This window comes from Zonotrichia leucophrys, chromosome 17 (assembly GCF_028769735.1).
Source record: "Zonotrichia leucophrys gambelii isolate GWCS_2022_RI chromosome 17, RI_Zleu_2.0, whole genome shotgun sequence".
Classification (NCBI taxonomy): Eukaryota; Metazoa; Chordata; class Aves; order Passeriformes; family Passerellidae; genus Zonotrichia; species Zonotrichia leucophrys.
This window is the reverse complement of record NC_088186.1, coordinates 1,985,782-2,002,148: the sequence shown is the minus strand read 5'-3', so window position 1 is coordinate 2,002,148 and position 16,367 is coordinate 1,985,782. Positions and strand designations below refer to the sequence as shown.

At 48.0% G+C, this 16,367-nt stretch overlaps 1 protein-coding gene across 1 annotated transcript; it reads right to left on the bottom strand.

Moving 5' to 3' along the window:
- Window positions 1–107: 107 nt before the first annotated feature.
- Window positions 108–14,694, bottom strand: RAB14 (RAB14, member RAS oncogene family). The gene is made up of 8 exons (XM_064727473.1): window positions 14,484–14,694; window positions 7,803–7,861; window positions 6,892–6,945; window positions 5,311–5,488; window positions 4,284–4,350; window positions 3,077–3,164; window positions 2,743–2,773; window positions 108–2,042 (listed from the first exon to the last, which is right to left on the bottom strand). Exons 2-8 carry the CDS (start codon window positions 7,852–7,854, stop codon window positions 1,865–1,867), a joined length of 648 nt encoding a protein of 215 aa, XP_064583543.1. The 5' UTR covers window positions 7,855–7,861; window positions 14,484–14,694; the 3' UTR covers window positions 108–1,864.
- Between the last annotated feature and the right edge of the window lie 1,673 nt (window positions 14,695–16,367).

The following is a 16,367-nucleotide window of genomic DNA, read 5'->3' as shown; positions in this document are numbered from 1 at the left end:
TTCCTCTGGGAAGGGCCCAGGGTGAAGGCTGAGCACAAATCCAGCACTCCAAGGAGCTCTCTCCCCTCAGGTCCCACCCTCAGCACAAGTAACACACAGCAGGGAGGTTTATCTAGATACAGGTACTTTATTTACAAATATTTAGATTAATAGCATTGTTACATCAAATGAGGAGTACAGCAGTCCAAACAGATCCTTTCTGTGACAGAAACAATGAGACCTACTGTAACTTACTCTGGGAGTACAGGTATTGCACCTCAACAAGCTGTAGTCATTACAACACTGACTTCACATCAGCAGCAGGTCGTGGTCCCTGGGCAAACCCTGGTGCAGCCTTGGGTTAAGCAGGATGCAGGAGCTGGAGATCTTGAACATACCCATCTACTGAGGAACAGGAGTTAAAAATGGACTAACCAGACAAACAAAGGGACAGCACACGAGTTACCCAAATCCTATTGTCTGCACATTCCAGTTTTGGCTTTTATTTAACATTGACTGTACAATACTCTGGTACCACTGGTTACTTACAAGTCTGAACATTGTAGAGTTTTAGTGTCTAGGGAGGGATTTTCAGACTACTTTGTATTTGAAACGCTGCAGTAAGCCTGAAGTGGGACACAGGATTGTGGTTAAGCACCTACCCCCTTCCATTTTAAAACCTTGTGATATTTTCCAAGTGAAGCTGCACAAGGAGCCACAGTAAAACCCCACAGGAGTGCAGCAACACCCCCCCAGGCAGGGTCACCACGTGACACCCCCTCACACAGGCCAGGCTGTGGCACCCCAGGAAGGATGGACTTGAAAGCTTGAAGCAAAACCCTTAAAAAAAAACCCCTCACACAGCACTGTTAAAAAATACAAGAGTAGTTAAAAATCCCTAGAGAGCACACGTTGTTCCAACTGTCCAGTTCAGCCTCTGCCCAGTCCCAAAGTTACAGGTACAAAAGCGGGAGGTGTGCGAGAGCCCGGCCACGGCTGAAGCCCGAGAACGCCAAAGAGAAGCAGGCAGAGCACTGCTGAGTGCACAGGGAGCATTGCACAGGGCACAACGAGAGCCACACCCCACCAGTGTTAGTGTCTGTGTCCCCAGCACCGTGGGGACCCTGCAGGTGACACCCAGCAGCTGGGCTGTGCTGCCACGGGGGCGCAGAGAGCTCACACTGTACAAACGGGGGGTTCTTACACACTGCTCTAATGCCAGGCATCGTTTTCTTCATTAAAATCATATACACAGGATGTATTTAACTGTTAGCTCAGTTCCTTCAAATTTTATACATATTTACGTTCTGTTAACAAAGGTAAAGGATAAAAGTGGCAAAAGAATGACATAAAGCTATTGAGCACAAGAATGAACAGATCGCTTCCCTGCGCCACCCCGACCCCAGCACATCCCACAGGGAATTCTTCCAACAAAAGCACATCATTACAGAGCCCCTCGCTACCATCAGAAGTCATTTCACAGCAAAAACTTATCCTTTACTACTGACAGCTCGAACAGTTAGAGGTGGGGAAGAAAGGCCAAAGAACCATAAAATAAACCATACAAGACAAAGCCCTGCAAAAGTGTAAAATCAGGAGTCCAGCATCAGTGCTCAGTTTAAATTATGTATCGGTGACACTATCACAAGGACAATCAAGGAAAAAAAAAAACTTCTAGATTTACCATGCAGGAGAGGTTTTATTACTCTACTTGCCTTTGATAACCTGATTACATCTAAAGTTGTTTAGCAGTTTAGTACTGTGTTAAACTTGTCTCAGAGTTTGAATTAAACCCGGTAAGATGTACAGAAGATGGGGAAGCGGTCAAAAAAGCACCACTCCCTAGAGCCAGAGGTGAGGGGTCAGGAGGAGCACGGAGGGGTCACTAGCAGCCACAGCCTTCTCTCTGGGGCTGGGGTTCGCTCGTTAGCCGCCCGCCCTGCGGGGCTGACGGTTTGTGCTGCACGCCCGACTCGGCCGCGTTCAGGTCCAGGCTCCCGTCTTGGATGTTCTGGTAGATTTTCTTGGCAGCCTCCAGGAACGCGTCCTCCACGTTCTCTCCACTGCAAGAGAGCAGCAGGAGTTACTGAGCTGCAGTGCTGCTGCCAGAGGGAGCTGGGCAGGCGCTGTGCCCTCCTCCTCAGCCCAACAGCCCAGCCCTGGCACAGGGCAACCCCTATCAGGAGCAGCAGGAATAGGGAATTTGTGCCAAAGAACTGAGGAACAAAAATAAGCCAAGGCATCAAGCCACGTGCACAGGACAGCTCTGACAGAGGCTTAAAGCCAAGGGAGCCACTATGGATCAGAACCTGTCTTTGTGACAGAGGCTTAAAGCCAAGGGAGCCACTATGGATCAGAACCTGTCTTTGTGACAGAGGCTTAAAGCCAAGGGAGCCGCTATGGATCAGAACCTCTCTTTGTTACAAAGTTCTGTTCTGACAGGTGCCAGTGGGAGCCACATTTCCTGGTGGCCCTGGGGATCCCCAGTGACACAGGAGCCCCAAGCATGGCACAGCAATTCTTCAGTTACTGCAGGGGCTGTCACTGCCTACAGAGCAAAGCTGCAGCTCTGAACAGCCAGGGGAAAGGACCCTTTACACACTGAACACATTGCACACTCAAATAAGGCCTGAAATCCAAATCAGTTCATTTGAATTCAACCAGTCTTTGCCTGAAATGCAGCCAGAGCTCTCAGTTCCAAGTTACTTTCAAGTCACAACAAACAGACCAATCTGAGCATCACCACAGCCAAAAGTCACTTACGTTTTTGCACTTGCTTCAAGGAACAATAAACCTGTTCAGAGACAGAGGTTTAACAGTCAGTGCACAACACACCTCAGAGAGCCCAAAGTCAGACACACCACGGCCTTCCCATTGCATGCAGGACACTATTTTAGCTTTTGTGACTATATTAAGGATCAACACAAGCTGACTTCTAGAACTACACAGAGTTATCAAAGTGCCTGAGGCACAGCAAGAGTTTGTACACACAATTCCATCACTCTGGAAGTGTAAGCTTGCAGCTACCCATGCTGAGGATTCACTTTAACATCACTATCTTGTAGGAAAGTACCAGCTCAAGAGAAAAAACACACACCATTTTCTTCAGCAAATTGTTTGGCTTCTTCATATGTAACATCCCTCTGTGCTTCCAGGTCTGCTTTGTTTCCTATGAGGATTATCACCTGGGTCAGGAGAGAAAAAGTTAGTCTGGGAAAAAGCTTAGGAGCCTTTTCACTGCCACTTTCATTATTAATGAGACTTTCTAAAAACCCAAAGGGAAACAGGCAGAGCAGATTATCTGCAGAAGCCTTCAGGAGAACTCTGCTCTAGCATTCCCACTCTGGGAAAGCAGGAACAGCATCTCCAGCTGTCCCTTTCCAAGGCTTGAGGGTGTTCTCATGAGATGAGGTCCTAAAGAGCTGCTCTTTACTCATGAGAGCCATTTCTTGTATTTGTTTAATCACCAGCCAGAATCTTTAGAGTTTTCCCATCAGTTTGGTGCTGAAGTATTTTAGAGGCATTCAGGAACAGGCTGAAGAACAACAGCTCTGTGCTATGGAAGGATCTTCCTCCACAAAACCTGGTCAGCTTTTGCTGGAGATCCAATCTGCATTCCAGCCTCAGGACAGCATTCACCTCATTACTGACACAAAGTGTCACAGACATTTCTTCATAGAAATCCTTTCTTTAAGATTTGTCCTTCTTCTAAGAAGCAAAGAACCCCAGAAGAAGAATGTAAACAAATTGTTATCAGCTGCTGTGAAATGTAGCAAGTATCCCTGTGATTAACTCATCTTGAATGTGTACCATTAAAAGCCAATCACAGGAGCAACTCAGAAACAGATTCCCTAGACACAGAACTTTGTTATTCATTCTTTCTATTCTATTCTTAGCATAGCTGCTCTCTGCAACTTCTCTTATTCTTTTTAGTATAGTTTTAATGTATTATATATCTTATATCAATAAATCCAGCCTTCTAATCAAGAAACAAGATTCTCGTCCTTCTCTCACCACAGTGACTGTCTAAAACCACTGTAATAACAAAGCATGGAGGAGTAACACAAGTCAAGGCCGGTCCAGATTTCACCCCAATTTTGTCTCCAACTGCTTCAACCAGACCCTGAAAGGTGAGTGGCACAAGAAGACTTTGGAGGAAGCCCTTTTGCTGCAGGAGGGAAGGGAATCACTCCATGCTGCAAGTGGGGACAGGAGCAGTGCAGAAACACAGCAGCTCTTGCAGAGACCACTGCAGTGCTTTGGAGAAGCAACCTTGCTTTTAAGCTAAATCAAGTCCAACTTACAGTATTTGGATTGGTGAGGTTCCTTGCATCTGTCAGCCAGCTGCTTAAGTGATTATATGTACTTCTTCTGCAAAGAATCAAGAGAGAACACTTTTAGCCTTTTATAAAATATTTAGGTGCCAACAGCACAGTCAGCATCCAAACACAGCAACATCCATCATCCCTGCTCTTCTCCCCACCTCAAGACAGACAAAGCAGCAGCAGTGTGGACTCAGACCACAAATTCAAATCAGCTTTAAACCCCTGGAGCAGCTCTTACACTGCCAGTGGAAAGCCAGACCAGTTCCCACTGCTCACCAAGCTCTGCACACACACCAGGCTGGTGCAGTTTTCAATAGAACATGTTAAAGGTTTCCTGTCAAATACTCTTAGAGAACACAGTGCAGCAGGACAGCACTTCAGTAACAAACTGCACAAGGTCATGTTTTACTCAAGATTTACACAAACAGGAAATACATCTACATATGCAGGAAAAAACAAAGAGGTGCCTGAAGAATATCAAGAACAGCCCCAGAGGAAGATGAAAGAGGTGTGAAAGCAAAAGTATTTCATGTTGCATCAGATGCATTGTTGTTTGAGCAGCATCCTTAGCTGCCAGCTCTGGAGAAGGCAGGGCAGGGTGGCTGCTGTGCAGGGCTGGGCTGTGGGGAGGAGGCTCAGCTCAGGCTCTCTGCCCACAGCCCAGGGGCAGCCCTGCAGCCCTGCCAGTGCCCCCACAGCAGCAGCATCCCCTCCTGAACAGCAGGTTCTGGGGGCAGAGCCAGGTCTTTAAAACACTTCAGCACACAGGCAGTCTCAGCCTGCAATGCAAACTCCCCAGGCCCAGCAGCAGGGAGATTTCCCAAGAAAAGCCACTCACATCATTCCCTGCCTCATCTGCAGCCCTTTAACCACTGGGTGTTTAGGCAAGGTGTGGCAGGCAGGATGCACAGACACACACAGCAAGGCACAGACAGACAGACAGACAGACCCCACAGGGCTGTGCACCCCAAGCTCAGCAGCACAGCCAGAGCTCTGCTGCCCTTACCTGGTGATGTCGTAGACCATGAGAGCTCCTGCTGCTCCTCTGTAGTAGCTTCGTGTGACAGCCCTGAATCTCTCTTGTCCTGCTGTATCCCAAATCTGTAGTTTAATTTTTTGGCCACTAACTTCAATTATTCTTGTGCCAAATTCAACACCGATTGTGTGGGGACAGTCTGCCATAACTGTCATGAAAAAGAAGAGCAAAGATCAGATCTAGGACAAGGTTTCCTTGCTGTAAAAATATGACTACCACACGTTTTCAGTTATCTTTACTAGATTTTCAATCTCTAAAAAAGCATTTTTACAGCTACAGTTCCCAAACTGCATCACTTAACCAGAAACAAAGTGCTCCATTTCCTGAGCTGCTGTTAGTTTTAAGAACAGTTATAAAATTCCTTGCCTTCTCTGCTGCTCTTTGGCCATACATATCAGAAGGTACCAAGTCAGCTGACTGCCAGTCTATCCTTGCAGAAGGTTAACTATTTTAATGCAGTAGGAAAAGAATTTTTAGGGAATTACCAAGAAAGATGCAGTTAAAAAGTCTGTCACATTTTCAAATACAAACACCCAAGGTGGTTCAGACAGGGCAGTAGCATGACTGTCCAAGAAAATCCCAGTTTCATGAGCAGCTACAAACACACCAAATCAAATCCAAAAAGGCAACTTTCCAGTTGTGATAAATGCATGTTAATAAGCTCATCTCTGAGGAAGATCAAGAAAATACAGAGAGGATGAGGAGCTATTCAGGCCACCTAGAGTCAGGGGCAGTGTCACAGCAGAGGTGTTTGGCACATCACTTTGGTTTGGCTTGGTGCTGACAGAACTTTCTCCTCATGGACAGTCTGACCATGTGCAAAATGGCTTTTAAATAACTGGCTGATAGTGCATTTTCATTAAAAACAGCAGTCAGGAGTTGCTGTTTCTAGTGGAAAACAAATATTTGAACTGCAGCTCCTACCCACTTGTTAGCTCATCTGAAGCAGCACATGGTGATGCCTGCACAGGAACAGCTCCAGAGTGACTGAGTGAGGGAGCAGCTGCTGCACAGCCCAGCAGCAGGAACTGAACCTGATTCTTCATTAGCCATGATAAAACATGAGGAAATGTTTCAGCTGAGAGAGACTGCAGCAAACCCTCAACACCATCACCCAGGGCAGGCCAAGTCCTGCAGGGCTGCTTAAGGCTGCAAACCAGAACTCTAAGGAAAATTATTTCTTTTTTTTCCTTTTGAGCTCCTTAACAGCACTAAAAACTCAACTGCTGGTGATCAAGCTACACCAATATTGAAAGCAAACAAAGCTCAGACACTACATTTTTCTTTGTCCATATCAAAATCCACAGAAAAGCTGTAAAATCAGATCCAGTCCTCCCAGTCCTCACAGGCAGGACTGGCTGGAGCATTGTGCCATAATTACATCAATATTTGTTTCTGCATCTGCTGAAGTCAAACCAGAAATGTGACCCAGTACAATCCAAACTGACAGAGAGTAAGAGAGACCAAACTGAGCTCATGCATGGTGGAAACAGGCAGGGAAAAGGGATGGAAATGCCAGTTAGAATAAATATCATCAACTGAAATACTCACACTTCTTTTCTGTGAATTGATGAAGCAAACAGGACTTTCCTACACCCATGTCCCCTGTTACAGAAAGAATAGTTAAATCATTGTTGCAACAAGCACATTTTCTTCCTCCCACATAACAAATGGTACAGAGACATTCATTTCTCAGGTCAGATGGGCACTGTTCTATCCCTGGCTATAGCCTTGAATTTATCAACTTGCCACTGAAGCTTTGGCTGCAGATACAGCTCGCAAGCAGGAGCAGATCACTCATGAAACAGTTAATTTGTATTACTGATTTTATAATTCATTTCACAAGGTTATAAAAAGTACAGCTGAAGAAACTGAAATGTAAAATATACTTGGTGTTTGCTCCTGTCTTACTGTGGTAAGAACATCAAAATACTGACAACCATCCAGAACACCTCAAGAAATTGCTTTATTTCCACTGATGCTCTTGCACAATGCCAAGAGTGAGACACAGCAAGAGCTTTTAAGAACCAACTCTTCCAGAGGCTGAGGCTGTCAAGCAGCCTGACTTAAACCTGCAGATCATTTACACCTACACAAGGTCATTAACAATTAAACAATTAACAGCAAGACCAGTTCTTCCAGGACAGCAATGAATGCAATCCCTTAGAGTCCCTGACTAAGCAGCCAAGGAAGCTGCAGCTAAAAGCAACATTTAAACACAAAAATACAGCCTGACAGAGGTTTATGAGCCTCATGCAATGGTTTCCAATCAGCACTTGTGCCTTCAACATAAATTCTAAAACCTCTGAGATGAATGATGCAAAATGCTCCAGTAAATGCTGAAGCTGTAGAGAAGTGTGGTGACCTGGGGGACTGAGGTGGGACAAGCACAGACTGAAAGCACAGCCACAGCTCCTCTGTACCCACAGAGCATCCACAGGTGTGAGCCCACTGCTACTTACCAATAATGATGTACTTAAAGATGTAGGAATAGTTGTAAGGTGCAGTTGCCATTGTGGCACTAAAATAAAAAAGAGAACATGTCAGAACCGATACTTGTTCTCTCAAGGCAACCCAAATAATTCAGTTCAGTTCATATAAACAAAAAACCCTTCCTCTCTCCCCCAGCCACCCTTTCATTCACAGTTCCAATCTGTGCAGCTCCCCAGTGTCACTGAATTGATGGCACAGCTCCCACACTGCTTGCTCTGAGCCCCTGGCAGCAAGGCCTCCAAGCAGAAACACAGATTATCAATTTTGTCCAGAAGGATTTAAAGCTGTTGAAAAGCTCAGTCCCTCCTTGCTCTGTCACTGCCAGACCAGCACTCACCCGCCAAGGAGCTGAGGGATCAACCCAAAATAAAATCTGACTCCAGCCAAAACCTGGAGAGATTTAACAAAACCAGCAAGTTGGAACTATTACCTTACACTTCTGAGACTTCCAACAGAACAAAGGAAGCAGTGCAGCTTGCAGAACAGCTCAGATTTAAAAGAATGCTGTAGTAGCCTTAAGTGGGCCTGGGGTGCTGCCTGTCCATGTCAGAAAGTGCTGTAAGCCACAAATCAGATGTTCAGGAAGTTGGTTAACATCTCTGTGGCTTTGTCAGCTCAGCAGTGCTACAGCCAGGCTGCTGAGCAGTTTCTCTTTTTTAAAAGGCAGTCAAAATACTTGTAATATTCCAGAATTTTCCTAAATGTGGAGGGAATCAGAGCTGGCTTTGGCTGTTTAAATCTGCAAGGAGTGAAAGCTGACTTGCTAACTCACACATCAGTTAGCCAGGATTACACATCTGTAAGGGCCAGATGTTGCCAGGTAACATTGGAGATGGGAAATGCCTGCTTTGGTCCCAGGCTTGAAGTTAAACTGGATCCACTGCTCAGTTAAGCAAATGGAAAATTTCTAGCAGGAATCCAGCACTTCCCTTGCTGCTCCTGCAGGGCAGATAGCCAGCCATTACAAACACATGGTGCTCCTTACAAGGAACACTGCTGGAGCCTAGAAAGATTTTCATTAGGTCATGTGTCATTCACATGACAAATGAAACCAATACTGCAAAGAAATACAGAGGTAAGCTTCCAGGCCTGGGACTTTCTCAAAAGCACAGCACTGTTCCCTGCAGCACAATGAATCCCCCTCAGTGAGCTGCAGTCGTAGGAAAGATGCACAAATCTCATTCCCAGCACAGAGCCAGCAGCCTCTGCTTCCCAGCACTGAGATTTGAGGCAAACATGCTTATCTAGAGCTGGGAGGGGAACACTCCCAGAGCAGCTCAGAGGGTTGCAGAGTGCCAGGCCGTGCACCTCGTGTGCCCTCAGGACATGGAAACACCCCTGGCTCCTTCTGTCCCAGCAGAACACAAAGCACCTCTGCTAAATCCAACAGAGACACACACTCTTCACTGAACCAAGTTCATTCCAAGATAGGAAATAAACTGACAAATTTGGACACTAATTCAGCAAACAAGCCAGCAGCTTTATTGCTTTATTTCCTGGAAGGTTCCAGAATTACAGTACCAGCTCCAACACGTGAATGGTTATTTTCAACAGCAGTAAATAAAGACAAGTCACTGCTCCATATTGAGTTCCACAGGAATGTGTCACTGTGGAAACATCCAGTCCTTCAAGTTTCCTGAACATCTTCACACATTATGTTCTTTTTCTTCCCCAGCACAGTAAACTGGGCACACAAAGCACCAGTTCCTGCAGGACCCTTCCCTGGCACCTCCTGTGTGGGCAGGGCAGGAGCACCACGCTCACAGCTCAGCTCCAGGGCCAAGCTGGGGGTAACTGGAAGTACAAAAGAAAGCTTGGACAAGCTGATTTATACATGCAGGTACTTCAGGAGGAGAGCAGGAAGTGCCCTGTTTCCCACAAAGGCAGCTGGCTGTTACAGCCCTGAGACACCAAGAGCACCACTGTGCACCAAAGGTTCCTGTGCAATCTGAGCATGGGAATACCCAGTGCCTGATGCTGTTAACAGCCCCACCAAGCAGCAGCACCAGGAGCTCCAAGCCAGGGGACCAAGCACCTGAGTGGCCAAGAAATCTGCAGCAGCCTCTGTGCCCTCTCCTCTTCCCAAGAGCAGGAGGCCAAGGAGTGCCAAGCACTGCAAACACAGGCAAGTTTCGTGTTTCTGAGCACCTGACTTCAGGATATCACTGTGTGGTAAACAGTGCTGAACTGCTCTGCTGTTCCAGCCAGGAGGGAAATGCACCCTGCAATCCAAGTCTGCAAAGTGAGGAGGAATTTTTTTTAAAGCATGGACAAACTGTGCAGTCTCTGTCACAATCTGAATCTGAAGTGAGTCTCATCTAGATCTGCATTGCTAAATGTACAGCTCTGTTTGCCAGGCTGTTTCTGCTTGCTGAGATATGATCATTTTCAGTATGCCCTCTAAGGAATAAAGTCTTTACTATGCTATTTCAATATTAAAAAACTACTGGTATTACATTTATTCCAAGGGTCACATTACAGAAAAGATTCTGAAATACTCCAAACCATTAGTAAAGGTCAGGAGTATTTTCTGGAGAACAGATGATTCCTTTAAATAAAAAAAAAATCAAGTAAAAACCCAATACTAAAACAACCAAATAACAAACTTTTAAACACTCAAATTCCAATAAGGATTAGCAGGAATTCAAACTGTACTGAGATCTTGGAATAGAAGTGATATTCCACAAGGACTCTGTGCTGAAGGAGAAAACAAAAACTGCAACCAACTGAACACAGAAACCCTGCTGAGAATTCAGCCTTGGAAAAGTGACCACCTCAGCATTTACTGCAGACGAAAGGAGGAAGTCCAGACAAGAGCAGGGCACAGGAGGGGTCAGAGAATTCTGAACTATCAGCTACATGCCAATGCAAGGGGCTGGTGCCCTGAGAGGCATCACCCATCTGCAGGAACTGGAGTTCTGCCTCCACCCTCTCTGCTCCAGACACGTGAATCTCAGTGATTCCAACGGGGGGATGGGGCTCCTTTCCTCTTGGGAGAGCAGGAGCTGCAGGGCTGAGAAAGCTGCACATAAACACCCAGAGCTCAGCTCAGCCATGCTGGCACTGTGACATCAAAGCTAACCAGCCGTGAGTTTACAGTTAACAGAAAGCAGAAGTTTAGTCTGGGAGCTGCCAGGCCAGGCTGCCAGCTCAGTGCTGGCTCCTCTCTCCAGGTAAGGCTGCCCTGGAGCCCAGGGCTTCAGTGCAGGATGGCCACGGGCCAGAGCATCTCACCAAGCACAGATTTATGCTCATTTCAAAGCCTATACAATCATCTCTGTTTTACATTAAATTTTGCAGTGAGTAGTGTCACCAAATCCATTTCCCATATATCAAACTTCTTCTTACAGGCTTTTTAAAAATAACATTAAGGTGACCTTAATGAGACACCAGTACATCTACATCTCCTCCTCTAATCAACAAGCAGCACACAGATATTTAGAAATCTCACCAAAGCTTTATTTCAAGTATCAGCTACATCTGTACTTCCTGAGATAAGATTGTTCTGGGCACACTGCAGTAACATTCTTTATCACAGTAACATAAGTGTAAATACCAAATTCATAGCAGCCTTTGTGAGACCTGTGCAGTTCCTTCCAGCTCAAGGACACAGCTTTAACTCTTCACTGGGCATCATTTGCATGAAGAAATTTAATATCTTCATGCTCAACAAGAGGAGGTGTGTAATGAAAGGAGCCCAGAACCTGCATGCAGAGGTTTATTAGACACTGTTGTGGTTCACAGCATCAGCTGATGGATGGTCCATGTGCAGGGATGAGAGCTGGGGGAAAAACCAACACCTTCAAAGTCAGCAGTGCCCAGCTTTGTTACTGGTTCCCTGCAAAGCACAGCTCTGCAGCCAGGGAAGCACTGGGTACAAAAGGTATTTTGTGGGTCCATCTGGGCAGCCAGGTGTTCTGTGCACCCTTCTCCAAGGATGTGCAGCAGGAAAAGCTCTCACAGTTGAAGCTGCAGATTACTTGGATGTTAATTAACAGACAACAGTAAGATTGATAAGGAAGGGGGAGGAGCTGGAGAGGGGTAGCATTGTTTCATTTGGTAATTGCACTTTTCCCCTGATAAGGACTTTTGTCAAGCACAGAACAATGTGGTTCAACTGGTACCTCAGAAACAGTCTGAGTGCTTCAGTGATGGGCACCTGTCAGACCACAGCACACTGAGGGGAACAACAGTTCTGTTATCAATTCAAAACGTTATCAAGCACTGAATACCCACAGGTCTGCTGGCCACAGCAAGCCATGAGGTCTGCTACAATTAAATTCCTCTGTGGTTCTCTGGCTTTCACACACCAAGGACATTCAGGTCTTCCTGAGCCACATCAACATCTCAGCCCTCTTTAAGATGATGCTCTGCAGCCACCCTGCTCTGCACATTTATTCATTTTTGCAGGCTTGGCTTTACAAAGCCCTGCTGAGCCTGGTCCCTGAGGAGTCTGAGCCTGCTGCAGCCTTCACACCTGTGTGACACCATCACTTGTTGCTGGCCTTTCCTTACTCATCCCTCAGCTCCTCCAGAGTCACCCTCCCCTGCTTCCCCTTTGGATTTCACCAAAGCATTCAGTCAGCACAAGGCAGGAGATCTGGCTGAGGTGATCTCTGCCCAGGATCACTTTGCATTTCCTCACTGTTCCCACCTCTGGTTGCTCCTTCCCTGGCAGCACCTGCAGGCTCTGGGGCTCAGACTGCAGCCCTGCAGAGCCCTTTCCAGGCTGTTCCTGAAGAAATGCATTTGGTATGTTCCCTCATCATGTCAAACACCCTAACCCAGCCTGAGGCCTAGCAGGTTCTTCTAAAGGCCTTCACTTCTCCTTCCTCCAGGAGAACTTCATTTTTCTTTTTAAATCAAAGCTCCATAACACACTACCTTCACTTTCTGACTTTCCTCTCCAGTCACACCCACCTTGTCCTGGCTGTCCTTCCACTGGTTTCACATCCTGCCTCATTAAAGTTACTCCATTTTGCTTCCTAAACTTCCTGCATTTATTTGTGCACACCTCAATTGTCCCCAGCCACGCCCCAGCAGCAGAGCTGAACTAATCCCTGCCTGCCTGTCCCAAGCAGCTGCAGCACCTCCTGCCATGTCCCTGCCCTCAGCCACCCTGGATCCACTTGGATCTCCTCTCTTCTCCTGCTCTCCTCTTCCTACACAACTCTCCAGCCTGTTGTGTGTCTGCTCACAACAGGTCCAGAGATATCAGCCAAGTCTGGGACAGAATATCCAAAACCAGAAGAGTTTTCTGTCATTCCAACAAATCAGAACTCTGGAGTCCCCACCTAGGGAAACACAAGTCACAGACGTTTTAGGTAAACATTAACTAAGCTCTGCCTCTTGTTTCAGGAAGATTCAGCAAAATGAGAATCAATCTAACCAGGTTCCATTAGATGCCCAGGAGTGAGCAGGTAATTTTAAAGTATTATTTACATTTTACATCCCAGTGCCTCCAGTAGAACAGGTTTGTTTCCAAACTGCTGTCCTTCATAAGAACTCCTCTTTTTTTTTTGTTACTCACAAAATGGAAAAGAGGAACTTCTTCCTTCCACTCAGACTTACGACATTTTCCAATCCCTACAGGAAGCTAGCAAATTCCTTTATAAACCAGATTAAATTGTGACATTTAGTAATTAAATTCCCCAAGGTTTTTTCTTCCCATTAGCAAGTACTGCCCAAGCACAAGGGCCCCTCAGTCCAAACCATGACAGGAACCAATCCAGGCAATCCATTCCACAGGATAACATCTGAAAAAGATGTGGTGACTTGGGGTTTGATGTGGTTTAGGACACAGCCAGCCTGAGTGAGTCCTGTTCACTAAGGGGCTCTGAAAAACCTCCCAACACAGATCTACCCCATCTCAAAGCAGAAACCACAGCGAGCAACCTCCAGAGGCACTGGCAGAGCCACTCCAGTGCAGACACCCCCCTCTGCCTGGCTTTTGTGCAAAGATAATTCAGCACAGCTCCAATTCAAAACAAAGCTACCAATAGATGTTGTAGATACTTAGTGTGCTGCAAACAGACAATAAATCATTAGGAGAAATAAAATAATTTCACCCTGTTTAGCCTAAATAAGCTTTGACAAAAAACCCAGTCTAGAATACTTTCGCTGCTTTCTCAAATAGGAAGTGGCTTTTCCCTCAACCCTCAAAGTTATTTTTCTGTCAAAGTTCATGACGGCACAGGTCAATATAACAAAAGTAGAGATAACGCCGCACATCAGCCACATATACGGTACAACATACACATACACACCCTACGTGCAACTGCAACAGCTCGTAAGGGGGAGATACAGAAACACACACACAGAAACATCGCCTGGGCCGGCTGTTGGCTGCAGTGCCGAGGAGCAGAGGGAGGCGGCGGTGACACCGAGAGCGGCCTAGGCCTGCCCGCAGCCTCCCCCCGCCGGCCCGGCCGCCCCTTCCCCTCCCCGCCGGCCCCGGGGCCCGCCCGCAGCGCCCTGGGGGCCGCACGGTGCCCTGCGGGCCCGCCGGGCCGCGGCTCGGGGCGGCACCGGGCCGGAGCGCGGCCGCCCGGGACCCGCCCCGCTCCGCCCGGCCCGGCGGAGCCCCGGCGCGGGGCCTGGCGCTGCAGGCCGGGCCGGGCCGGGCGGGCGGCGCCGGCGGCCCGCCGTACCTGTGCTCGGGGCTCAGGGAGCTGTGCAGCGCGGCTGTGCGGGCGGTGCCCGGTGCCCCGCGGGCTGTGTGGCTCGGCTCGGTCCGGGCTCGCTCCGCTGCCTCAGACGCGGCTCCGCTGCGCCCCCATCACCCCCGCAGCCAAGATGGCGGCGCCCCTCGCACGGGGTTTCCCCTCCCACTCTCGACGGGCGCCGGGGCCGCACAAAGAGTGGGCGCGAGGGCGCCGCGGCGCAGCCAATCACGGCGGGCGCTGCCCGGCGAGGCCACGCCCACCCCGCCAGCGCGAGGGGCGGGGCAGGGCGGGGCCGGCCGGGGCGGGAGCGCGCGTGCGCAGTGATGCTTGGGTGGGGCCGGGAGGGGCGGGAGCGCGCCCGCGCAGTGATGCTTGGGCGGGGCCGGGGCGGGGCCGGCCGGGGCGGGAGCGCGCGTGCGCAGTGGTGCTGGGGCGGGGCCGGGGCGGGGCCGGGGCGGGGCCGGGCGGGAGCGCGCGCGCCCTCAGGCGGAGGAGCCGCGGCGGCGCCTCAGGGCGGAGCGGGGCTCGGCACCGCGGAAAATCCCGGATTTCCGCGCTGTTCTACCGGAAAATGGCACGGAAGCCAACAGTGACCCGCCCGGAAGCTCCGGCTCGCCGGGCCATGGTGCGAACCGGAGCAGCCCGGCGCGGCGCAGGTACGGGGCTGTAGCGAGGTCCGGCACCTCTGAGGGGCTCCAGAGCCCCCGTGTGTCCCCAGTAACATCATCCGGTGTGTCCCGTGAAATGCTCGAAGGTGTTCATTTGGGCTTTGAATATATTATATCGGCTTTTTAAACACTTGTGGCATGCGATCCTAAAGACCTACACCCACAACACACTGCCCAAATTTCAGAGCTCACGGGATTCAAAAAATAAATCGGTGGTTCAGGAGATGTAAAAGTGTATCAATAAATTTCCCCAATAAGGATTTTATTTCAGTCCCACACGTTATGGAAAGCATCAGATTCTGCTGTGTGTCAGTGTCCAAGATTCAAACTGCAGCTTCCCCACTGCCATAACATTTCTGTGGAAGTATTTTCCAGAATGGGCATTTTCCATCTCCATTACTGTGACATTACTAATTCCATTCCCATGTTGAGCAACACCCAGGGAATCCTCTGCTTTCCATGAATCAGCCACCCCCTAATTATTACTCAACCTCTACCAGGGAGAAGCAGATAACACTCCCTGTTACCTGGGCAGAAACATCAGAGAGTGAAAAGCACTGGTGAAAAACAATTAGAATTATTTTCCCCTTTATCTACACACTAAATAAATAAATCTCTGAGTGACAAAAAGCAAAGATTCAAAAATTAAATTCAATTGTATTTTTCAGTAGAAAAATACAAAATCTGCTGGCAATGTAGTACAGATGTAGGACTCCCGTCAGTTACTGTCAGGGTTCTAACTTTAAAACAGACAACACTACAACAGAATCCTTTTCAAGTTTTGCAAAACCTTATATGGAGTGACTTTTACTAGGAAAATAGGTCAAAACAAGCCAGTGAGAATGATTTCCACGAGAGGGAGTCTTGAAACGGAAAATGACCTGACTGTTGAGACACAGTTGCAGTCTGGTTTACTGACTTGAAAAAAATACACTTCCCTGCTACTGCCCCAAATATTATTCTATTAACACAGACACTGTAATGAGAGGGTTTAAGATTCAGAATTGTTCAAATATCACACACAAAAATACATTGAGGATTTCTCTGTGTGTGGTTCAGTGTTGGCAGAGTCAGGCAGGGTGAGGTTCCCTGTTCCACAAGATGGAACTGGGGACAGGGAATTATTGCTGTCATCCATGGCAGTGGCTGCTTGGAGCTGCAGCTCCTTTTCCAGGGGGAATCCAAGCTGGAATCCAATCCA